Genomic DNA, 23,997 nt, shown 5'->3' on the forward strand with positions numbered 1-23,997 from the left:
CCCGCTGTGCGTCCGCGAACTGCGAGGCGAGGAGCGCAGTCCAGCTTTACCCTAGCTCCAGGTCCCACCTCCGGCTCTCCAGCCGGTCTCTATGTCCACGCGTGCTAAGTGATCGCTTAATTGGCTGAGGAGGGAGATGGTGGGGACGACGCTGTCCCGGCCTGTGGGTTATCAGTAGATCAGCAGGGGAAGAGTAGGTTTGGGAAATGAGGTTCCTTAAGTGTCCATCAAATCATAGAACGTCCTGAAGAGGGCGCATGCCAAATCTGTCATTTCTTCCCTCCCGGACGTGCCCCTAATTGCATTCAGTCTGGAGAACTTTGTTCTCCTGTTTTACAGATCCCTTCCTGCCCACTCACAGCCCATCTCTGGGCTGCGCCACTAGCAGATGGTGCAATGCTTCTTGGAGGTGTCGCTGTCCCCTGGTTGGAAGCTTCCGCGGGTCTTCCAGAGCCGAGGAAGGCGCTGGCCTAAGAAAAAGTCTTCGGGTTCCGAGTCAGAGGAAGAAGAGCAGGTGGGGCAGTGGGCGTCCTCGGAATCATGGGGAGTCTCCGGGCGGTCTTGCTCCCGTACTTTGGATGCCACTGCCTTGCCCCCAACTCGGCTCTCCTGCTCGGGGCTGGATGCAGGCAGCCCCGTCTGGGTTTCCAGACTGGGACTGCCGGCAGCAGCGAGAAGGGCTGTTTGGGAAATGGTCACAGCATTTAGCGATGCGCGGTCCCTTCCTTCATTTCGGTCTGGTCTAGTCTTCCCTGTTCCGGGGTCAGAAACGCCCCTCTCAAAGCCCAAGTTCCCCTCTCCCAGAGCTTGGCCGGACGGCCAGCTGAAGTTAGCGGGGATTAGGCCCAGCCTCCCGCCCCACCCCGGGCCGTGCGCACCGCCACGGCGAGTCCTCTCCAGGGTCCCCCGCCTGTCCTCGCCTCCGCCCACCAGAGGGCGGCCGCGTCCCCCCTCCTGGGAGCCAGTCCCGTTCTGCAGCCCCGACCGCGGCGCGGGGTGGGTCCGAGAGGCCCTTGGAGCGCTCTGCCTGCGACGCGCGGTGAGAGCTGCGGGCCCCAAGGCTTGGGGCTGGGGGGTGCGGTGGGAGGACAGGGGCTGCTGGAGGGACGGGACAGTGTGGGATAGGGGCCAGGGTCTCAGCTCGGGAGAACCCCCTCCTCCGCCCAGCCCAAGGCACCGCCTCCTCCCGCTTCGATCTGTACTATCTCCCTTACCAAGGGATGTCTGCCTTTCTAGTGCCTCGGCAGGGCTCCAGCCTGCACCCGAGTAACGGATCTGGTAACAGCTGGGGCAGCAGGGGCTGCCCCCCGGCAGGGCATAACGTCCCCCGCCCAGGGGCTCAGCGCAGTCCTGACAGCAGAAGTGGTTCTCATGCCAGCGGCGTCCCTCCGCCTCTGTGCAGCGGGGGGAGAAGATCAGCTAGGAAAGGGAGAGAACGGTTCATTCATTCATTCACTCATTCATTCACCGAATAACCACGCCTTACATCTAGTTAACGCTAAAATACATCTACAGACATTGCCATTGATCTACTCAGCCACTCGGGGACGCAGTGAGAGCTGATTGGCTTAGCCAGGATCTCCCAGCTAGCAGGTGGCTCAGCCCAAAGTCCAAGCGGCCGCCTAGACCCTCCAACCCAGGGCTCTACCTTACATTAGGAGAATTTCTAGCATGATCAGGCATAGCACCCAGCACTTTAGCAGACTGAGATGAACATCTGTATTTCTCCAGAGAAATTCTGAGTCCAAGAAAATTTGAGGGACTTTGCTGTCCCCCACTTTGCGATACTGGGAGATGCTTGGGCCCAGGAGGGTGTTCCCTTACATCTTAACCACTCTGGACCCTGGACAGACACGCTCCACCTCCCACCTCATTTCCCTCTCCTCAGAGCTATACCTGGTCACAAGCCGGGCAGCGTGGCCTCAGTAATTCTGCATGATGACGGCCGCAATAGAGACGTCCATCGTGGTAGAAGTAGATGAGGTTTATCAGGGCCTGGCCACAGGCCTGACAGGCAAAGCAAGGCTGGTGCCAGTAGCGCTGCTCCCCGGCTGGTGCTGCAAACACTCCATACTTCCCTGGTGTCAGCAGCTCCCTGCACTGCTGGGCAGGGGTGCCAGTCTGGTTAGGCTCTGCACCACCTTCTTAGCTTCCTTCCTGGCCCTTTCCCCGGAAACTTAACCTGCCCTCCCCATACCCTGGCAACCCTAAACCCACTGCAGATTCCATCAAGAGCTCCCAAACTTGGTTTCTTTTTTCTATGTTTGCTAAATTACCAATCCCTAAACCCTGTTTTTCAACCAGAGCCCTAGAAGCTAGCCTTTTCTGCAGAAGTGAGAGAGCAAAGAACGGAAGAAAGGGAATGTTTGTCAGGAGGCACTACATACTTTCTCACAGGTGTGTCCTTCATGCTTGGGAAGTACCAGGCAGGCCACCCCCTGTCCCAGGGCCTCCTGCTTCCGCTGTGTGGAGAAGAGCCGCAGCTCAGCCAGCTCCTCCTCCCCAAGGGCCAGGCAGTAGAGTTCCTGCAAAAACAGGCCTACAATGTGACGGGGAGAGCCTCAGAAGCCAAGACTGGTTTGTTGTAGAAAGAAGGCTTAGCTGCTGGGCCAGAGAGGTTGTAGAACCTCAGGGAGTGCACGCGGTAACAATATGGAAAGGCATTGAGAAGGGAGGGGGAAAGGAATTCAAGAAAGTTCCCCTCAGTCTCAGCCTCCCCACCAAATAGTCACCACTCAAGTCCTGACAATCCCACAACACTCAGCCCTGTCACCATATATTTAGGTCTTTGCTCCCAGTGATCTAGAGCTCAGTATCACTTCTCATTCTTGTGTTTTCTCTGATAATTTCATATGCCACCCCATATGTCTTACCACCCCAATTGAACTGTAAGCCTTTAAGCTTACATGTAGGGCCTCAATAAATACTTATCAACCATACTCTCTACATTTGTACATTCCATTATCTGTTTCAAAAGTCGTTCATTTCCATTTTCTTATTTGCTCTTGAATGAAGTACTGTGGTGGGCAGAGCAGAACAGATGCTAGTGCATCACTAGGTAGATGTGAAAACTCAGGCTGGCGGGGAATGACTTCTGAGTGGTATAGCTGAACCTTGACTATATGCCTCCTGCCTTCTGGACAAAGGTTCTTATCACAGTAAGTAAAGAAACAGAGAGAAAGGAAAATGGGAAGATAGAGATGGGAGACCTACATCACTGTCCTGTGGAGGGAGCTGCTGCAGGAGGGGCCAAAGTCCAGGCCACTTGAGGGCTTGGTTGGTGTCCAGGAAAGAGGGGCCCAAGTGCAGAACTGTAGGACCCTAAGGAGACAGGGCAAAGGAGAGAAGTACGTTTTTCCTTTCCCCCTCCTCATTGCCACCTTCCTTCAATCTAGAACGGTTTCTAAGCATTTCCCTCCATTTAGAGAATCTTCTGTCCAGATCCTTTCTGAGTACAAGGACAAGTGATCCACTCCTACAACTGGGATCTTCCTTGAGGGAGGTTGGGGAGGCTCCATACCCCAAACAGCTTCCCTTCTTATGCCCCAAACTGCCCCCTTCATTCCTTAGGGCCACAGCCCCTAGTGCGCTTTGAAAATATAGACCACCTAAAGAGGTAATGTTTATTCATGTGAATAAGTTTAAAGTCAAAACCATATGTCGTAAGAAGATATAGAAATGGGAATTCCTGAAAACAGAAAAGGTCACAAGAGGTTAGGCACAAAGGCAAACTACCTCCCGGTTGGTGGAAAAGAGAGGAGTTGTGAAAGATAGAGGTTATGCTGGGCTCAGAGGAAAGGCAGGATTCTCTTTTTTTCTTTCTTTTTTTTTTTTTTTGAGACAGAGTCTTACTCCATAGCCCTTGGTAGAGTGCTGTGGCATCACAGCTCATAGCAACCTCCAACACTTGGGCTTAAGCGATTCTCTTGCCTCAGCCTCCTGAGTAGCTGGGACTACAGGCACCCGCCACAATACCCAGCTATTTTTTGTTGTTGTTGCAGTTGTCACTGCTGTTTTAGCTGGCCAGGGCTGGGTTCAAATCTGCCACCCTCGTATATGGGGCCGACGCCCTAGCCACTGAGTCACAGGCGCTGCCTAGAAAGGCAGGATTCTTAATACCTGAGCGGAAGTATCCTCAGGGTCTTCCCCTGGCAGGTGGCCTAAGTCATTGTCCGAGTTGGCTGGTGGACCTGGCTCCCCAGGGGTGGGGCTGTCCTCTTGGTGGGGCCAGCCAGGGTTCAGCACTGACATTAGTGGCAAAGTCTTATCCTAAAACAATAAAAAGACCTCCAGTTATTGAGCCCCTATAATGTGAGAGGCAGTGCTAAGTGCTTTACAGGCATCATCTCAATCCCCCCAGCACCCAAGTGACTTAGGTGGTATTGTCCCCTTTTTACAGATGGCCAAACTGAGGATCAGTGAGCATAAATGGTACACCCAAGTCAAACAACTCATAAGTGGCAGAGCCAGGACTTGAGGATGGGTCTTTTAACTTCAGCATTTATGAAATTTAAATTCTGGGGTCTCCCAACAGTGGAAAGAGAAAGCATTTTGCCTGTCTGGTGAGCCTTTGGGCAGGTTGGCCTTTCCTGCCTCACCTCATGAGTCTTTATTCTCACCCTGCCTCACTGTGTACCCACTGTCCAGTGAGCCTTCTTCCTCCCAACTCCCTACATAGGCCCAGTTTTCCAGCTCTACAGGCTGAAGGAGCGCATCACCAGGAAACCCTTCTCAGTATCTCTGGCCCATACCAGCTCTCCTTTCTCTGAGCTCCAGAAGTGCAGTTGGTGTTCCAAGATTTAGCAGCTAATGTTATTCTCTTTGCTCCCTGCATCTCTCTCAGCTCCTCATCAGGTCTGTAAATTCCTTTCTATCCTCTATAGCAGCAATTTCATTGCATAATCTAAGTGCATCTCTTCAGCCTTCCTCTCAGCAAGTGTCAGTAAGTCCTGATACATGTATGACCACAGTATTTTGGGGACAAGGACTACTAATGTATAGAAGAGATAGGCCCTTCCCTCAAGGAGTTCATAGTCTACTGGGTAAGACAGAGATGAAACCAAGTAGAATGGGAGCAGAGCTAATGGTAGATATGCATACACCTTGCAGGGGGTGGGGGGCATAACCAGTCCATCTTTTCCATAATGTTTACTGTGAGCCAAGGACTACTCTAGAATTTTTTATAATATAGTGCATTTTCACAATAATCCTATCAGGTAGTTTCTATTATCCTATTTGATTGTTGAAACAAACTGAGGTAAATTGGATCACACTAGAAGGCTAAGGGAAGCTTTGGGAGGAGGTAGCCTCTCAGAGCTGGTATAAATTATTTTTTGTTTTATTTCATTTTTTGGTAAAAATGGGGATCTTCCTATGTTGTCCAGGCTGGTATCGAACTCCTGGAATTAAGCACTCCTCCTGCCTCAGCCTCTCAAAGTGCTAGGATTACAGGTGTGAGCCACCACACCTGGCCAAGGATGGATTCTGACAGTAGCTGCCACTGGAGGGCCATCGTCAAATCCCTGGCCTCTTTAAGACCCAGCTTGGGGACTGGGGCCAGGATTTGGAGTTTATAACAATTTATACAATAACAATTTATATTGCTTCCCAGCCCTGATCCCCTCATCTCCCCACCTCCTACAAATATCCTGTGCCACCCTTCCATCCTTCCTGGCTCCACACCCACCTGCTTCCTTCCTCTCTGTCCCTCAGGTCAGGTTTCCTGTGGAAGGTGGCCAGGATGGGCTGTTCACACTTAGAATCAGGAGTAGCCACTTCCCTAACAGCTCTGTCCCTGCTTCAGGCAGCAAGGAGGGGGCCTTGAAGGGAGACTTGCACCTTCTTTCAGGTTAGGTCTAGTTTGCACAAACACAGAAATAATTTCTCGGAAACAACACTCAGAAATCAGCCCTCTTCTCCCCACCCTTCTCCCGGGGTGGCCAAACTCCATCTCCACCGAGCACTGGAACCCACCTTACTAACATGCCAGATCACTTCCATAATTCCCCTCTCATTCCCTCCTCAGATAAGGGACCTCCAACCTAAGTGCAACTGGGCTCAGGAGCTAGATCTCCCCTCTCCACCTCTACTCTGAAGGGAAGAGCCAGAGAGGCCCTAGAACCTAGGGAGGTGGTGGAGGGATGGGAAATTTCCCCAGGACAGTAGGAGGGAGAAGAAAGGGAGTGCCCGGTCCCGCCAAGTGCCCTCTCCACAGATCCCCCAAGTTTTCTAGGTCCTGATCTAGGACTTGGTGGGGCCCACCTCTGGGTCGGGGGCACCGTGTGGTTCCCGAGTCCGCGGGTGTTCCCCGTCTGATTGCTGGGAGTTTAAGGGAAAGGAGGGAAGTCTTCTGGGGTCCCGCCTTCGCTGCGCGCTCGAGTTCGGGCTGTTCTGAACCGAACCGGCCGTGGAGCCCCTCGCCCAGTCCCAACCCTAAGCCTCAGCGCCAGCCTTAGGCCGCCCCGATAGGGCGGTCCTTCCTCTCCCACGCCCCCAGGAGCCCCGCCTGCCTCTCCCAGGCTGAAGGAGAAAGGTGGCTCCGGGAGAGGCCTGGAGCTGTATTCTGAAGGAAAGCGTTTGTGGGATCCCAGGGTGGAAAGGGTATCGGCTTTTAGCTAGAACTGCTCCCCCATACGCATCCAGGCGACACAAGGGGCTGCGCTTATGCCAGATTCTCAACCAATCGCAGAATGGAAACGCGTTGCCGAGCCCACAGACCCTTCCCTCCGCATTCCCGGGTCCCCAGACCCTCCCTCTGGTCTCCTAGCCCCGCCCCTCCCCGTGTTTTCCCCCAGTTTCCTCTCACCTGTCCTCCAGTGGTCTCCCCGCCTCCTTACCCACTCCTCAGCCCTCTCCCGGGGTCCCTCTTATTGCCCTTCTCCCTTCTGTTCCTTCAGCCCTCTCCTGTATCATTCATATTTCTCTCCCTATTCTCCATCCCCTTTCGGCTCCCCAGAATGCCCCTGGTCCCAGGTTTTCTTTGTCCCGCCTATGCGGCCCGCCCCTATCCCTTGCCCCCGCCCATAGCTTCGCCCAGCTCCCGCCAGAGCGCTGGCCGGGAGCGCCCTCTGGCGTCTGCACATGGTCCCTGTTCCCGACTGCAAAGTCCTCCGAAGGGACCTTCTAGGCTTGCGCGCCGGTAGTCCCGTTCGGGTCCGCCCGCCCGCAGCGTCTCGTTGGTGCTGCCGGTGACCTCCGACCCTGCGGCCCGTGGGGCGGGACGGGGAGGCCTTAGCTGTGGGCGGGCGGCGGCTGCTGCAGCGGGACCCGGCGCCGCCCGGGCCGCGGGGCGATGTGAGTCGGGGTGCGGCGGGGCGGGGACGATGTGGCTCCGCCGAGGCCGCGTCGCGCCGCGCCGCAGTTTCCGCTCCCTCCCTAGGAAGCCCCGGGCGGGCGGGCGGTGGAACCCCGGGGCTGGGGGCGGGAATCCTGAGCACCCCTACCTCCTGATTCTTTATGGGTGTCTAGAAATTTCCCCTGACAGTCCTGCTACCTAAATCTGCCTCTCACTTCCCAAACCCCACCCTTTCCCACCTCCATCCTGGGCATACCTTCGCATCTCTTGGAGCCCTTAGAGGAGCCCCTCACTCACTCTACAAATCACCTGATTCGCCCACAGACCCATCATTCTCTCCTGGATGCCCTCAAATGCTTCCACTGCCCTGAAATTTCTCTGATCGTTTATATTCCCTGTTCTCTCGTTGCAGTGTCCAAAATGCCCAAATCCAAAATTTTAGCCCATGTTGCTCCAAACCTTTTCATACATTTTCAGTTCCCATAACCCCCTGTAACTTCTGTCTCTAATCCACACTTATTCTAGACCAGAGCCTCCTCCCTTAACCCGCCCAATGTAATGCCCCCTCAATAGTCTATCTGATATGTCTTGGTATCTTAAGAGATGGTGATAGGAAAAGTGCAACTCCTCCCCCATCTTGCACCCTGTAGTTGATTCTAAATCCATTCCACCACACCATCCCCCACCCACTCATTGCTGGCTCAAGCCCCAGTATTTTCTTTGCAGTGACCTGCCTTTAGTCTGTGCACACCTTCAGCCTGCTTCCTCCTGCCAGACAATAAACCAGAGGAAGGGGCTTGAGGTCCTTTTGCCTGGAAGTTGTCCAAGGAAGCAGGGTACAAAGGGCCCTGGGAAATATTGGTTTTCCAGCGCAGGAGAGTGGGATTTCAAAAATCTCCAGAGTCCTGGCTTATTGACTTGTCTACCTTGGGCTCAAATGCCCAGAAATTTTGGCTTATTGTTAACATTTATGTTTAAAATTAGGCCTCTGAGAACTTGGGGAACAGAAAGCCTGTCAAGCTTCCAAATGTGAAATTGAATGTCCTGGAAGAGGAATATGTCCATTTTAGTGATGTTTGTTTTTCATACTTACCTCTATAAGTTACTTAATCTGGAAGCTCCATAGTTTACATATGGTTCCTGTAAAAACTAAGACCTTTGGGTGAGAGTTGGGAGGGGTGATAGGGGATTGACTTGACATTCTCCCTGATAAGTAAGCAGAAACAAAACTGACTAGAATATTGTTTTCCTAAATCCTCAACCAGTGTTCTTTCCACTATATCATAGTGTCCTTTTGAGAGAGGACTGTAGAGTTAAAGTTCTTTGCAAAGGTAAGGTGGTGTTTTTGGTATTGGTTGTAACAGGACTCAGAAAGGGATCTAAAGGAAATAGACAGGGTCTTGGGCTATCTCAAACTTCAAACTTCCTGACACTAATCTGTCCCTCTCAGGGCCTATGGGACTTGGGATTCGTGGTCCCTTTTTCCTTTATCTCTCTTTCTTCATTGGTGTTTTTGTCTCTTTAGGGCCTAAAACAGATATCCAGGTAGGATGGACTGACAGCAGGTCCACAGTTGGGGGTGAGAATAGATTTCCATTAATCAGTGATCTCTGTCTCCTATGCTAGGTGAGCCTCAGGTGTGTCCCAGCAAGATCCAGGAAACTTCTCTGCAGACTGTTTACCATGACACTCCATCAAGGACAGGGAGAATAAAGTGGGAATCCTTCCTCATGCCCCTCCCATGGTCAGCTCCCCAATGGCCTGGGTGAGGTAAGAGCTGTGTGCAGGAGTCAGTTTTTTTGGAGTTTCCCAAGTTGGGAGGAATAGAGGGTGCAGTTCATTGGATTGTTCAAGGCTTTAAACATTCAGCAGGAGTTCCAGAAGGATAGCTAGTCCTACAGACTCATTTCTTACAGTGAGCTGCAACCCATTAAAACTCATGGTTGGGATTGGTCCATGCGTTTCTTGTTCCCTTAAGTCATTCAAGCCTTAGTGGTATCCCCTTCATCATAGACACAGGCCTGGCTATTGTAACACATAAACCAAGTACTAGAATCCTGGAAGGAAAAGGCCAATAGTAAGGTCTCTGGTCTCCTCTTCAGACAAAGGGGAACAATCCCAGCACTTTTTCTTTAATGAAGAAATACCCAATTGAGGTTATAAAAATTGTGCTCTGTTTCAAATGTCCAGTCTTCTGAATGTGGGTGAGAATGAGTAGGGAAGAAGAGAGAAAGGTATAGGTCAAAGTGTCTGGGACTCCCAAGTAACAGTTTCTGTTTCTTTGCACCTGACTCCATCTGTTGCTGCTCACTTCTGCACCTCTGTATTCTTGCTTTCTTTCTGGCTGGGTCTCCCTTCTCTGCCACTGCATAGGTCAAAATCCTATATGCTTCTTAAGGTCCATGTGAAATACTACCTCTGAGAACTCTCTACCCTCCACTCATCAGCATTAATCCTTAACACACTGTAACTTGAATTAATGTTTTTCCAATGCGTGTATGGATTGGGAGTGTGAGTTCCTTGAGGGAGGGTCTGTGTCATTGAGTCTCTTGGATGGAGTAGGTGATCACAATGAGGTACTTTTGCCCAAGTTCTCCAGAGGGGGGCTTTTGGAACTGACATGGTGACCTGCTTATCCATTATGTTTTCCCTAGGGTGAGCTGGCTGCTCTGACACCATGGGGAGCTGCTGCAGCTGCCTGAACAGAGACAGTGTCCCAGACAACCACCCCAGCAAGTTCAAGGTACTCAAAGCCCTTTCCTCTCCCATGTTCCCTAAATGGCCTCTTGGGCTCAGGTCCCATGTAATGGAGTTGCCTCAGCCTCTCCACAGAAAGCGAAATGACAGGTTGAGGTTGTGGGCTGATTAAGCTTCTCTAGCTCAAGCTCTCTGTGGCAGCCTAAGGAAAAGAGGCTCAGGCCACTGTCATTTTTGCAGCTCTTCATACTTCCAAGAATAAAGAAATGCTATAATGGTGCTTTAGAGCATTTCCTCCTGTCAGTATATTTTAATAAATTTTTGTATACTGTTTTTGGAGAAAAAAATAAGTTTATATTTGTGAGTAAATATATGTAATTGTGTGGTTTAATGTGACTCAGGCCTGTAATCCTAGCACTTTGAGAAGCTGAGGCAGGAGGATCACTTGAGCTCAGGTGTTCAAGACCAGACAAAGCAAGAGAGACCTTGTCTCTACTAAAAATAGAAAATGAGCTAGGCATTGTGATGGGTGTTATAGTCTCAGATACCTGGGAGGCTGAGGCAGGAGGATTGCTTGAGCCCAAGAGATTGAGGTTGCTGTGAGTTGTGAAGCCATGGTGTTCTAGCCTGGGCAATAGAACGAAACTCTGAAAAGAGAGAGAGAGAGAAAGAAAAGAAAGAAAGAAAGGTGTGTGTATTTAAAATAGTGCTTAGCACATGGTCAACACTCCTACCAGTGTTTGCTGTTTGCTCTTGGGAAGCCAAGGACAGGGCCAATGGACCTGTGTGTGCCCCCTTATAACACATCCCTCAAGGGGCAGTTGCTCCCACTGGTTGGGAGTTGGGGTGGGGGTGTCAAGGTGCATGTTTCTCCTGCCCACCAAAAGAGGGAGCCCTTAGCAAGGTCATCCAGTGGGGGAGGTGGTAGAGGTAGTATATACTTGTTCTGCCTTGGGCTTGACTTTCCTAGGGTCTTAAGATTTTGGATTTACAATTGAACCCCTTCCCCATTAAGATCTGGTCCTTGAATACGAAGCCATGGCTGCCTGAGGTCATCTAAAGATCTGACCTTGGAGGTAAACCACATTTTCTTTCACTTTCCAAATGACAAATCTAAGGTCTGGAGAGGAAGGGTTTGCTCAGAGGACTGCTGTGCGTCCATAGCACTGCTCCATCCATTCCCCAGTAATCACATGTCACTCAGGAAAATCTGGTAGCCTCATGTGACACCTTTGGTACCCCAGCTGTAGCCCTACATCAGACTTCCCAGTGGCTCAAGGACTCATGCAAACATTTGTTGGACTCACTCATTAACCCTTCTGTGCTGCCCCTACAGGTGACAAATGTGGATGATGAGGGAGTGGAGCTGGGCTCTGGGGTGATGGAGCTGACACAGAATGAGCTGGTGCTGCATCTACATGGACGGGAGGCTGTCCGCTGGCCCTACCTCTGCCTGCGGCGCTACGGCTATGACTCCAATCTCTTCTCCTTTGAGAGTGGCCGCCGGTGTCAGACAGGCCAGGGTGAGTACCAGGCCCTACCCGACCCTGGGACAGGCACTGGGGCTGGAAGGTGCAGTTTAGGGAACTGTCAGGAAATTTGTTGTGGAATTCAAGAATGGGCCTTAACATGCGACCTAGCCCTAAGATGTGGCAGGTGCTTTCCAGAGAAGTGAAGAGTCTTGGCCAAGGGCAGGTTGTTGTTGCCCTTGACATGTTGTCACAGAACTAAGTGGATTCCCAGTCCGTGCTCTTCCTCTTCAGTCGTTGCAGCTCTAGTCCAGTCCCTGTGTGGGAACACTTGTTGCACAGCTCATGATTCTCCTCCTCCCTCTGTTACTCCAGTTTCAAGGAGCCCTGTTACCCTCTAAATAGGCCCCAAATGATGTACCTTGGACCCATCAGTAATGAAAGAAAGGTCAGGTAGGAGACTGTGTATACTGTGGGGCTGAGTGGCTTGGGAAGGAGAGATTTAGAGAGGCAGGCCTCTTGGGTCCTTAAGTACATTTTAACCCTCAAGAGATTAATCACTGACCTCCATCCCCTGTGGGCAATGGAGTGTGTGATGTATTCTCCCTCCCCTTGCTTTCTATCTCCCCATTCTCCCTCCCCTTGCTCCCTTTCTCACCCCCATCCCATGCCAAACCGCAGTCAAAGCAGGTGGTGGGTTATTACTTCAGGTCAAGGCTAGAGCCAGCCATGGCTCTTTGAAGGAGTGGCGTGGTATGGGTTTATCTTTTAGGATCCAGACATAAACTCTGCAAAAGGAATCCTGCATGTGATTATGTTAAATGCAGTTTGGGATTATGACTGTGCAGAGGTGGAATGAACGAGCTTCTCTGACGAGGCTGCCAACACAACAGTGAATCTCTGAGGTTGTGTTTGCTGGAGGAGCCTTCCCCTCCATGTAGCTTACGTATCCTTGGAGCTCATAAGGGTGAGTAGAGAGAGGGCAGGAAGAGGCTTCCTTGCTCCTGGTCATGTTTGATCTATGCTTGGGATCCTGGAGGGGCTGCTCTAGGCCCCAACACAGGGTTTTAAAACTCCGGGCTTTTCTGGTCTTTTCTGACCCTTAACATATCTTGCGAGAATACTTCTTTTCTTCCCTACATCCTTCCCGTCCCATTCTTACAAGCCATAGTTGTCCCATTCCCTAGCCTAATTGTATTTATCTTAGTTGTGGATATATACTCACGCACACCCCAAGTAGATTCCCCCAAATCCCAGGTCCCACTGTTGTAGAAGAGGGTGCAGAATCCCAGGCAGGTCTAATACCCTGAGAGCATCTCTGGATCCCCCGAATCACTGATGCTTAGCCCAGTTCTTCAGTGTCCAAGACCTTGAATTACAACTGGAGTTTGAAGGGCTGTAACGCTGGCTACATTGAGGAGCCCTGTGATTGTCTTGCCATATTTGTCTTTAGCTAGTCTGCCCATCTTTTCTTTCTTTCTGCACCAGAATTTAAGCTCTGTGAGGTCAGGGACCAATACACAGTAGGCATTCACTCTCTGGCCAGGCACTGGGCTAAATCTCCTCTCAGGGCAGACCCTCCTCTCAGAGAGCTTAGAGGCTAGTGGGCATGGAACTGTGGACTGGTGCCCCAGTGGACCTTCTTTTCCTGGGGAACAGGAGGTGGTAGAGGTGGTAGGTGGAAGAAGATGGAGGCAACGTATGAGGTGGAATGTTTGCTCATCTGATACTACCCTTTTCTACTTTGGTTTTTAGTCTCTTCCTTACCCCTGAATACATTCATGAAATGGTTTCACCTCAGAGGAATACTAATAGCTGAAGTATTTACTCTTAAGATGATGGTGCAAAGTGCAATGATTCACAATTATAATCCCAGCAACTCAGAAGGCTGAGGCGGAGGATTGCTTGAGGCCAGAAGTTTGAGACCAGTCTGGGCAACATAGTTAGATCTCATCTCTAATGAAATAAGAAAAAAATTAGCCAGGAGTGATGGTGCACACATTAGTTTCAGCTACTCAGGAAGCTGAGGTGAGAGGATTGTTTGAGTCCAGAAGTTTGAGGCTGCAGTGAGTTGAATACTCCATTGCACTCCAGCTTGGGTGATAGAGCCAGACTCCATTTCTTACTAAAAAAGAAAGACCATGGTAATGGATTGCATGGGTGTGGAGGCAGGGTACCATGGGCCCAGCTCCTCCAGTGCTTAGATTCTAGAGAAATGATTCTGGAAAGAATGCCCTGGATGAGGAGAGACTCTCCTGCAGGCCTGGGGCTGGATTTCAGGGACATTTCCTGCACTCCAGGTGCCTTTCGAGCCCCTCTGGTCTTCCCGGATGAGTCCAGGGTTGGAGAAGGCTCATTTTTTTTTCTCTCCTCCAGGAATATTTGCATTCAAGTGCTCCCGGGCTGAGGAAATCTTCAACCTCCTTCAGGATCTGATGCAGTGCAACAGCATCAATGTGATGGAAGAGCCAGTCATCATCACCCGCAATAGCCACCCTGCTGAGCTTGACTTCCCTCGGGCCCCCCAGCCACCCAACGGTGAGGAGACCCCATCTTCAGTATCCCACCACGCACATGTGCATGCACACACACAAACACAGACCCAGGAAGCATGAGTCACGGGACGGGATAGGGTAGATAGGGGGGTGCTCGCTCACTCAGCCTTCCATGACAGTTGTCCACAATCAGAACCATCCTTGAACATGCATATGTCCTGGGCTGGGCCAATCAAGTGACTTAAGCTCAGCCTGTTGAATCCTGGGCCTTGTATCAGCTGATGGTCAGGGAGCAGACAAGAAGACACCGGGTTTCCATAGAAACCATAGTCTGGAGCTTTTTTGCTTCCTTCCTGAGTCTAGTGGGTCACATCTCTTCACCTTTCCTGGCTGCTGATGCAGGCATCTCTGGCCATGACCATATTCTGGAAAGGTTCCTGCAGCTTCTACTGGTTTAGTCACTGAGTCCAGGTCAGGCACCTGCTCAGTGTGCCGTCCTCCCTGGGTTGGCCTGTGGGAGACAGAGGAAATAGAAACACAGTCCCTATTTTTGAGGAGCTTCCCTGAGGCTCACCGTCAGAGCTAGAATGAGGCAAAGGGATGGCCCAATTGTGACAAGGCATGCTTTAGGTGTTTCAGGTAACACTGTAAGTGGGGAGGTGGGAGTCACACTGAGCTTTGAGGGAAAGCACAGGAGAAAGGTAAAGGATAATGGGGCTGCTATGTCAGTGGCGCTTACCACCGTGGGGGCCTGCAGAACGTCTCCTCTCCATTGGACAGTCCCAGGACACCACATACACAGCTGCAAGTGGTTGTCAGGTGGCTTAAGTACCCTCACCTGGCCTTGTCTCACCTGTGCCCAGCTCTAGGCTACACTGTCTCCAGCTTCTCCAACGGCTACCCTGGAGAGGGCCCACGATTCTCAGCTCCCCGCCGGCTCTCCACAAGCAGCCTACGACACCCCTCGCTTGGGGAAGAGTCCACCCATGCCCTTATTGTCCCTGATGAGCAGGTGAGCACACAGCTGGCCAGCCCCTGCCCTGTTTGTCCGGGTGGCGAGGGGGGATTAGGAGGCTGCCTTCTCCCATTAAGGAACATGAGAAGGAGAAGTAAATAGATAGGGTCCCTTCCTGTCTCCAGAAAGGGAGGCAGCTTCCCTGCAAGGTTGGAGGACAGACAAGAAGAAACTCCAGCCCTTTCCCCTGTGTTTCTCTCAATCTGTCCCTTCTGCTCTCTCCTCCCTGCCCTGGGACCCTCCTGCTTCACTTGGACTCTTTCCCTGCAGTCCCACACCTATGTCAACACACCGGCCAGTGATGATGACCACCGCAGGAGCCGGCACTGCCTGCAGCCACTGCCTGAGGGGCAGGCACCCTTTCCTCCGCAGGCCCAGGGCCCCGACCAACGGGACCCACAGGTGTTCTTGCAACCAGGCCAGGTGAAGTTCGTTTTGGGCCCAACCCCTGCTCGGCGGCACATGATGAAGTGCCAGGGCCTCTGTCCCAGCCTGCATGACCCTGCCCATCACAACAATAACAATGAGAGCCCTTCCGAGTGCCCAGCCCAGCCCAAGTGCACATACGAGAACGTCAGCGGGGGGTTGCGGCGAGGGGCTGGCTGGAGACTGAGCCCAGAGGAGCCGGGGTGGAATGGCCTTGCTCAGCGCCGGGCTGCCCTGCTGCACTATGAGAACCTGCCCCCTCTTCCCCCTGTGTGGGAAAGTCACTCCCAGCAGCTGGGAGGGGAGGCTGGAGATGATGGGGACTCAAGGGATGGGCTCACACCCTCCTCCAACGGCTTCCCCGATGGTGAGGAAGACGAGACCCCACTGCAGAAGCCTACCAGCTCCAGGGCCTCCGTCCGCAGCCATGGCAGCTTCCCTGTGCCACTGACCCGCCGCCGGGGCTCCCCTAGGGTCTTCAACTTTGATTTCCGCCGGCCGGGCCCCGAGCCCCCAAGGCAGCTCAACTACATCCAGGTGGAGCTAAAGGGCTGGGGTGGAGACCGACCCAAGGGGCCCCAGAACCCCTCGGGCCCCCAAGCACCCACCACCCACCCTGCCCGCAGCTCAGACTCCTACGCCGTGATTGACCTCAAAAAGACCGTGGCCATGTCTAACCTGCAGAGGGCTCTGCCCCGAGATGATGGCACTGCCAGGAAAACCCGGCACAACAGCACTGACCTGCCTCTGTAGGGATGTCCTGGTCCTCACCACCCTCTACCCCACCGTGTCTAGCCTCTGCCTCACACTCCTGTCCTCTGAACCAACCCTCCCCAGGGTTCAGGGTTGCTTTGCAGAGGGCATTGAGGTGGGACCAGATGCTTCCTTACCCTGGCTGGCATCCCCAAAGATATCAGCCACTGAGTCTCCTGGTCCCTGAGCTGAGGAGAGAAGAGGGTGACCAGGCGAGGAGGGAGCCATGACGTAAACTGTGAAGGGTTCCCAGGATTGCATTTAGCACTCTCTGTCGTGTCCATGTGTCTCGTCTGTCGGCTGTCTCTGTGTGTTTTTTTTTGTTTGGAATTTTGAAACATTTTGTACCTGTTGATTTTATTTATCAGTTTATTTTTCTATTTATTGTTTTAAATGTAATTAACATATTTATTATTAATATAATTATTTTTAAATTCTGGCTCAGTGAATGATACCATTTTATGAAATATTTTCTGCTATGGCTCTGGGTTGGGCGTAAAGCAGCTCCAGTAGAGGTAGGGGCTTCTCCTGGGAAATCTGGGGTGGTTGTGGGTTTTTTGGTTTTGTTTTGATTTTTAAGACTAGTCAAGTTCAATAGTAAGAAGGGGGAAAAGAAAACGAGGAGTTCAGTCTGTAACTGACTGAACAATCAAGTGGGATACTGCCTTCAGACCAGCCATGTGGTTTTTGCAACAAACCAATGATATTTCCTTCTCTCCTCCAAGAAATCCTGCCCCAGAACTTAAAGTGGCCAGGGATGGATGCTCTGTTGAAGCAAAGTGACAGGATGGCTGGAATCCTAGATGCAAAAGGAGGACCTATGAGGAGCACTGCCTTAATGGGATAGAACCTTAACCCTCTGAGGTTAGCAACAGGCTGGGAATATGGGGTGGGGGCCACTGTACAAGCATCATTTTCTTCTCTGGACCATGCACTGATTCTCCACCCACTGGGCACACCCCAGGGGCCACTGCTCTCCTTTAACACCTTGGCCCAAAGGCAGGCCCTGGCAGTGCCCCCAGCACTGCTGAGTCAAGGCCAAACCTTTAAAGAGGACTTTTCCTAAAAGCCCAGGATTATAGCAAAAGGAAAAAACAGCATAATGTGTAACTAGATAATCTGTCTTACAAAATGTATCTTTCCCAGAGAACTTTCCCCAAGGAAGGACTGTGGGATTCCCCTGCTGCAAAGGTGGGGCCCTGGCATAGCCACCACATTGGAGCATCTGCCTTAGAAGCCCAGGGTCTGACAGGGCTGTGCCTGGGCACCCGCCTCTGTCCAGTTCTGTGGCAGGAGCTCCCTCTCTCTGTCCTGAGGCTGCCTCTTTCCTCTTCTTCATGCTGGCCTCCAATTCTCCAAGACTGTTTCTGACTCAACCCCCTATGCAATTAATCTAAGGAAATCCAGCCTCTGTGATAAGCCACTCAGGGCCTAGGTAAGGAATGACAGTGGGCTTTGTCTAAGACTTAGGGAAGAGTCTGTCCTCTGGTCACTGTGCTCTAGCCCTGTCCTGTGGAGCAAGCAGACTATCCTCACCAAGTAAACAGGCCAGAGCTCACCCCACCCTGGTCCCTCCCCCTCCTGTCCAGGCCCCACTTCCTGGGATTGGACTGACCAGCTTCCAGACCCCCTGACCTTGAGTGTTACTTTCTCAGTGAAATGGGCAGTGTGGATCAGCCACAACAGGTTGAGAGAGAAACCCTTCAAACAGGGCCTGGCAGGGTCCAAGGGGGAAGCTTCCATAGCCCTGGATCAGACACCTAATCCTTCTCACGTCCTTTGATCTCTGGACCAGAAGATCTGGCTGGATTCATTGTACTTTTTTCCACATTGTGGTAGGGAAATGCTATTATAACTTCTCTGCAGCCTACCCAGGCAGCTCAATTTTGCCTTACCTGCTCCTCCTCGTGGTCTCCACAGTTGGGGGTGGTCTCTCTGCCGAGATGGGGGTGAGTATGTTCATGCCAGGACCAGGCGTAGAGGCCCCTGGCCATGCTTGTGCATGAGGCATCTGGGCAGCCTCCTCCTTACTAATGGACAAACTGTCATGGAGTAGCCAGAGGCTGGCTTGAGTCAAGAGACCTAAGGTCTGGTCCTGACTTAGCCACTCTGTACTCTCTACTACCCCAAATAACTTAGCTGGTGGGAGAGGTGGCCAAAGAGACAATGAACAGGACACCACTTTGGAAAGAGATAAGATAACAAGTTGTGTTAACAACTCACTGAGGAAAAATCCAAAAAGTCACAACAGCTCATTCCCCCCAACCTCAGGCTTATTGCTGTGCTATTGCTGACCAGTTCACCAAGCCCGTTATTCTCTAAACTGCAACATCCTTGTCTGAACCCCAGGGGTCCCCCTAGAGCAAGCCATAATTGCATAATTGTCCCAGTGAGCACAGTTATAGGGCTTGGGGGAGTGAGTCTAAGAGATGTGTTCCAGGAGTTGGCTTCCAGCCAGGGTAGCCCCCAACCTTCCCTGTCCCCTCCCCTAGTCACTGCCTCTGACCCATGAGGTCTACCACAGGAATTTTCCTCTCATGGGGAGGGTGGGGCATGAGCGGTCAGTTTTCCTGGCAGGAAGGGGTGGGTGGGAGGGAATGATGCCTGGGAGGGCAACTGCTGCCCTATGTCCAAGCCTGCCCTGCCATCAGGGTGTGGTGCACAGATGAAATCAGTTTTCATCACCAGCATCAGTGAATGTTTGCTGAAGGCTTGGTTCTCTTCTTTAGAAACAGGTCCTCCCCAACCTTGGGCTATCCTCAGGAAAAGACAGGATGCAGCTTCCTGTCTGGGAGTGACATTTCAGGTCAGACCAGGAGTGGCCCGCCCCAAACCCACCCCAATGTAATAATAGCACTTTCCAAGAGTATAAACACAGTGGGCTTTCCATAGGGCCAGGCAGACCATTTATCTTTCAGGCCTCCCTGGGCAGGCAGGATGTTCCCCATAGTACAGAGGAGGAACCGTGGTAAAGTGAAGTGACTTGCCTTAGGCCATAAAGTTAATTAGTGGCTTGAGCTGGGGCTGGATGCCAGTCCTGTGTCCCCCATTTCCTGCTCCTAGTCTGGCCTGATGGAGCCCAGTTCTCTCAGGTGGGCTGCAGGGAGAGTGTGTTGGGTTGAATCTCAGCAGAGGTTCACATTCCAGCTCCCATTAGGAATCCTTGTGAATTCCAAGCCAGGTCCTTTTCCCACTAACTACAGGGGGAACCTGCCGTACACTCACCTACCAACCCAGTCCCTTCTATTCTTGAATCCTCAGAAATGGCTCCAAGTTCTGTCGATGGGCAGGGTCAGGGCAGGTGAATGAGAAGACACTTGACCTGACCTGCCTCTACATCTCCTGATGGAATGGGAATCCGCTCAGAAGTGGAGAGGAGTTTCAGAAAGGCCGCAGGGATAGGGAGAGCTGAGGTAAGGGTGGGGAGACCCTATGTGGGCCTCTCAGGGCTCTGTACTTAATAGTATCACAGAGGCCCAGAAAGAATCTCAACCGTGTTTGGCAGCTGACCCAGGACCCATCCAGGGCTTCTGCGAACAGGATTCCTGGAGATGTTTATCTACCCTTTGCTCACATACTTCCAGTAACGGGGAGCTCACTATCTCACAAGCTCACCCTCCACTCTGGTCTTACGAAATCCCTACAATTCTGGTTCAGCGCCTGTAGCTCAAGCAGCTAGGGCGCCAGCCACGTACACCGGAGCTGGCAGGTTCAAATCCAGCCAGGGCCTGCCAAACAACAATGACAACTACAACCAAAAAATAGCCATGCATTGTGATGGGCGCCTGTAGTCCCAGCTACTTGGGAGGCTGAGGCAAGAGAATCTCTCAAGACTTTGAGGTTGCTGTGAGCTGTGATGCTATAGCACTCTAACCGGGGTGACAGCTTGAGACTCTGTCTCAAAAAAAAAAAAAAAAAGAAAGAAAGAAATCCCTAAAAGTCTTCCCACTGAGTCCTAATTTTGCTTCTGGATCCACACATGGCTAAATCTAGTCTCTCTGCTAAGGGTGCTGAGCTTTGAAACTTGGTGTCAGCCTTTATTAACCACTTGACCCAGTGTGCTTCAGTTTCCTCATGTGGCACACAGAGGTAACAACCGTTCCTTCCTTGTGGAATTGTGGGAATCAAACAAGAAAATGTCCACTCAACGTGAACCACGGCAATTGGCCCATAGTAAGGGCTCAATGATTGGCAGATGTTATTTTCACCTGAACATCGTCATTCCCAGCATGACTGTACCCACTCTCTGTGCTCTAGTTTGACCTGGAACTGAGTGCAATTTCCAGACTTGACCTTTATCTTTCCACAGGCCCAAATCTTCCTTGTTCTAGACATTCTGCTCTTGCTAATGTAGTTGGAGTTAGCACTCAGTTCACTGGTCCTGCTGGCTCCTGGGACCTTAAAGCTGACCTGAAACCACCTGGTCTTCTCCACTGAACAACTGCAGCATTCCTTGCCTGGACCCACTTTTATGTTGGAGTTCTTGGCTTGTTAAATCAAAATCCAAACTGTCCCTTCATCCAAGCGACATTTCTTCATTTTAGTCTGGGTCTGTCCTAGAATTTAGAGGCTCCAGCTCTTGCCATGGACATGGAGGTGATGGGAAAATAAAGATGGGGGATGAGGGTGGCAGAGAGTAGGGTCTCCACTACGGTGGATCATGACAACTTGACTGTGGTGTTTGGGGCACTCAGCCTAGTGCTTCTGGAAGCTTCATTCTGTATGCTAATGGTTGGTAGAAAGCCTCCCTTCCTGATAACTGTGGTGTCTTCTCAGCTATCTGTTTTGCTCACCAGGTGGATCCCTCTCTGAGCCTCTTTGGACCCCAGTTTCTCTGGAGATGGTCATTCCTTACAGAGCTGCCTGTGGAGAGGACCTGAGAGGTCAGGTGAGTGAGAGCATCACCTGTGCTCCATGTGTAGTTTGTCATCACTTTTTTTTTCTTTTCCTTCCTTCCCTCCCTCCCTCCCTTCCTTCCTTCTCTTTAGAGTCTCACTTTATCATCCTCAGTAGAGTGCTATGGCATCACAGCTCACAGCAACCTCCAACTCCTGGACTTAGGCGATTCTCTTGCCTCAGCCTCCACAGTAGCTGGGACTACAGGTGCCTGCCACATGCCCAGCCATTTTTTTGCTGCCATTTGGCCAGGGCCAGATTTGAACCCACCACCCTCCGTTTACGGGGCCAGCACCCTACCCTCTTTCCTTCCCTCCCCTCTCCTCTCCTCCCCTCTCTTTCCCTCCCCTCCCCTTCCCTTCCCTCTTTTCTTTCCTTTTCTTTTGAGACAGACTCAAAGTGCCATGGCATTTATAGCTCACAGCAACCTCAAACTCTTGGGCTCAAGTGATCCTCTTGCCTCAGCCTCCCAAGTAGCTGGGATTCCAGGTGCCCACCACAACACCTGGCTATTTTTAGAGATGGGATCTCCTTCTTGCACAGGCTGGTCTCAAACTCCTGAGCTCCAGCACTCCTCCTGCCTCGGCCTCCTAGAGTGCTAGGATTACAGGCGTGAGCCACCTCACCCAGCCTCCCATGCTCATTCTTAAGGGATGATTAGTATAATGACTGATTTAATGAGGGAGGGAGACATGCCTGCTAATCCAAGAAACCAAGGGGGGTTTCTTAGCTGCCTCCGTCTCCCTCTGCTCTACCCACTTGCCTGGGGAGGCATGATTCCTTGGGGAACCCTTCATGTTGCCTCCCTCCACCTGCACCTTCAGTCTGATCTGGTTCCCCACTGAGTGGCAGTCCAATAAAGAGTTTCAGGGCAGGGCAGCGCCTGTGGCTCAGGGAGTGGGGCACTGGCCCCATAGACTGGGGGTGGCAGGTTCAGGCCTGGCCCCGGCCAAAAAAAAAAAAAAAAGAGTTTGAGGACAAAGAGATGGAAGGCTGGGGGCTCTGACTCCCCAGGGAAAAGGAATGTAAATGCAATTACATCACTCATCTTGACTCTTGAACTGTGTGCTGCCAGGGTAGGGGAGAGCTGGGTAGCCGTAGAGATGTGGGGGGGGCAGCAAAAGCAAAAGGAGTTCAGGGTATCAAGCTGAGGTCTCAGGTGGGGAGGGGTCACCAGGTGTTCTTGGAGGTTCCTTCTCTCTCTGGTCCAGTAGGCTGGTGCATACTTTCCCTCGTGAGTGCCTACTTACCTGGAATTAGATAGCCTGAGAAACATGTCAGTGTGTCATGGGGTGGTGGTGGTAAGGGTATGACACAGTGTATAGTGGCTTTGATTTTGCAAACAAAAGTTGGACATAGTGAGTCCAGGATACAAATCTGGATATTCCCCAAAACTTATGGTCTAGTTGGGAAAACAAGGCTCACACAAGACAAGATTATGAGACACGTTGCTCTGTCATTTGATAGCTTGGTGACCTCAGGCAGATCACCCCACCTCTCAGAGCCTGTTTCCTCACGTATTAAGGAGAACTAATGACTTTGCCTTTTAATGTTGTTAGGAGTTAAATAAGAAAGTGCACGTGTATGTAGAGTATAAGGGTTTGAACACAGTAATTAAGAAAATGCCATGAAGGCTATGTTAACCAGTTCGGTGAAAATATTTTAGACTGTATATGGAACGAGTACATTGTACCTTATGATTGCATTATTGTACACAGCTATGATTTAATAAAAAAAAAAAAAGAAAGTGCACGTGAAGCACTTGGTGGGTATTTGGCACAGAGCCTGGGCTTACCTTTGTTGTGGGTGTCACAGCAGTAGCAGATGGTGTGGGGAAGTGTCCTGAAGGAGGTGGACCAGGAAGATGAGGAGGATTTGAGGAAGGAGAGGGGAGTGTGGACACAGTGATTAGTCTGGCAGGAGGGCAGGTGGGAGGGGAAGAATTGGGCTGGGGAGAGGGGCAGATGGGGCATGGGGTGGGAAGAGCTAGAGTAGGTGGTCGGGAAGCGGGGAGATGACTCCACTTTGCAGGATGTGGAGCAGCAGGCTAGGTGTCTGCATGTGGATTGTGAGGGGGGTGTGGGCTCAGAGCACGTGTTCAACCACTCATTCAACCATCACCCAACAAATATTTATCAAGCACTTGCTAATGTGTCAGGCGCTGTGCTGGGTGCTAGGGACATAGAAGTGATGGGGACAGATAAAGCACCTGGCCTTACTAACTTATATTCTACTGTGAGAAGAATGTAAGGGTAGGATGATTAATCAGCACATATTAACAAGTGAAGTTCAGGGAAGAGATAACTTTGAAAAAAAGCAAAAGGAGTAATGTGATGAGTGGCAGGGATGGGTAGGTCAGGGAAGACCTCTCTGGGGAGGTGACATTGAAGCAGAGATTTGAGTTGCAAGACAAAGGCTGAGTGAACAGCTGAGATAAGAAGTCCAAGCAAGGGACAGCAAGTGCAAAGGCCTGTGGGGAATATGCTGGATAAATTGGAGGAAAAGCAAAGGGTCAGAAAAGGCTAACGAGGTAGTCAAAGGGGAAACGGGGCAGAAGGTGGGGCATGCCATGAGGAGGTTCCAAGACATGGAGGACCAGGGGAGGCGAGCAGATTTTATTTTAAGGGCAATAGGAACCTATTGGAGGGTTCTAAGCTGAGGAGATCCAGCTTAGGTTTTCCTTTGTTTGTTTGAGACAAAATCTCTCCCTCTGTCACCCTAGGCTAGAGTGCGGTGCCACCATACCATACTGAAGCCTGGAACTCCTGATCTCAAGTGTTCTTTCTCCCTCAGTCTCCTGAGTAGCTGGGACTACAGGTATGTGCTACCATACCCGGCTAATTTTTCTATTTTTGATAGAAGACAGGATCTCACTGTTGCTCAGGCTGGTCCCAAATTCCTGATGTCAAGGGATCTTCCTGCGTTGGCCTCTCAGAATGCTAGGATTACAGG

At 51.5% G+C, this 23,997-nt stretch overlaps 2 protein-coding genes across 10 annotated transcripts; one reads left to right on the top strand and one right to left on the bottom strand.

The window, feature by feature from the left end:
- Positions 1 to 195: 195 nt before the first annotated feature.
- PRICKLE4 (prickle planar cell polarity protein 4) lies at positions 196 to 6,935 on the bottom strand. 6 transcript variants are annotated; one of them, XM_053601986.1, is made up of 8 exons: positions 6,262 to 6,793; positions 5,687 to 5,855; positions 4,120 to 4,269; positions 3,214 to 3,321; positions 2,388 to 2,525; positions 1,897 to 2,100; positions 1,215 to 1,419; positions 196 to 680 (listed from the first exon to the last, which is right to left on the bottom strand). In XM_053601986.1, exons 3-8 carry the CDS (start codon positions 4,249 to 4,251, stop codon positions 382 to 384), a joined length of 1,086 nt encoding a protein of 361 aa, XP_053457961.1. In that variant the 5' UTR covers positions 4,252 to 4,269; positions 5,687 to 5,855; positions 6,262 to 6,793; the 3' UTR covers positions 196 to 381. The 6 variants fall into 6 exon arrangements, with proteins under 6 accessions (XP_053457961.1, XP_053457962.1, XP_053457959.1 ...); XM_053601984.1 differs by lacking the exon at positions 6,262 to 6,793 and adding an exon at positions 6,837 to 6,935 and having other exon boundaries at positions 313 to 680; positions 1,897 to 2,103; XM_053601983.1 differs by having other exon boundaries at positions 313 to 680; positions 1,897 to 2,103; positions 6,262 to 6,795.
- Positions 1,021 to 16,588, top strand: FRS3 (fibroblast growth factor receptor substrate 3). 4 transcript variants are annotated; one of them, XM_053601976.1, is made up of 8 exons: positions 7,183 to 7,293; positions 8,921 to 9,064; positions 9,949 to 10,037; positions 11,328 to 11,514; positions 13,837 to 13,998; positions 14,819 to 14,967; positions 15,241 to 15,933; positions 16,023 to 16,588. In XM_053601976.1, exons 3-8 carry the CDS (start codon positions 9,972 to 9,974, stop codon positions 16,044 to 16,046), a joined length of 1,281 nt encoding a protein of 426 aa, XP_053457951.1. In that variant the 5' UTR covers positions 7,183 to 7,293; positions 8,921 to 9,064; positions 9,949 to 9,971; the 3' UTR covers positions 16,047 to 16,588. The 4 variants fall into 4 exon arrangements, with proteins under 4 accessions (XP_053457950.1, XP_053457951.1, XP_053457948.1 ...); XM_053601974.1 differs by adding an exon at positions 8,582 to 8,625 and having other exon boundaries at positions 7,230 to 7,293; positions 15,241 to 16,588; XM_053601975.1 differs by lacking the exon at positions 7,183 to 7,293 and adding an exon at positions 1,021 to 1,039 and having other exon boundaries at positions 15,241 to 16,588.
- Positions 16,589 to 23,997: the final 7,409 nt, after the last annotated feature.

Source organism: Nycticebus coucang, chromosome 9, assembly GCF_027406575.1.
Source record: "Nycticebus coucang isolate mNycCou1 chromosome 9, mNycCou1.pri, whole genome shotgun sequence".
In the NCBI taxonomy this organism is placed as follows: Eukaryota; Metazoa; Chordata; class Mammalia; order Primates; family Lorisidae; genus Nycticebus; species Nycticebus coucang.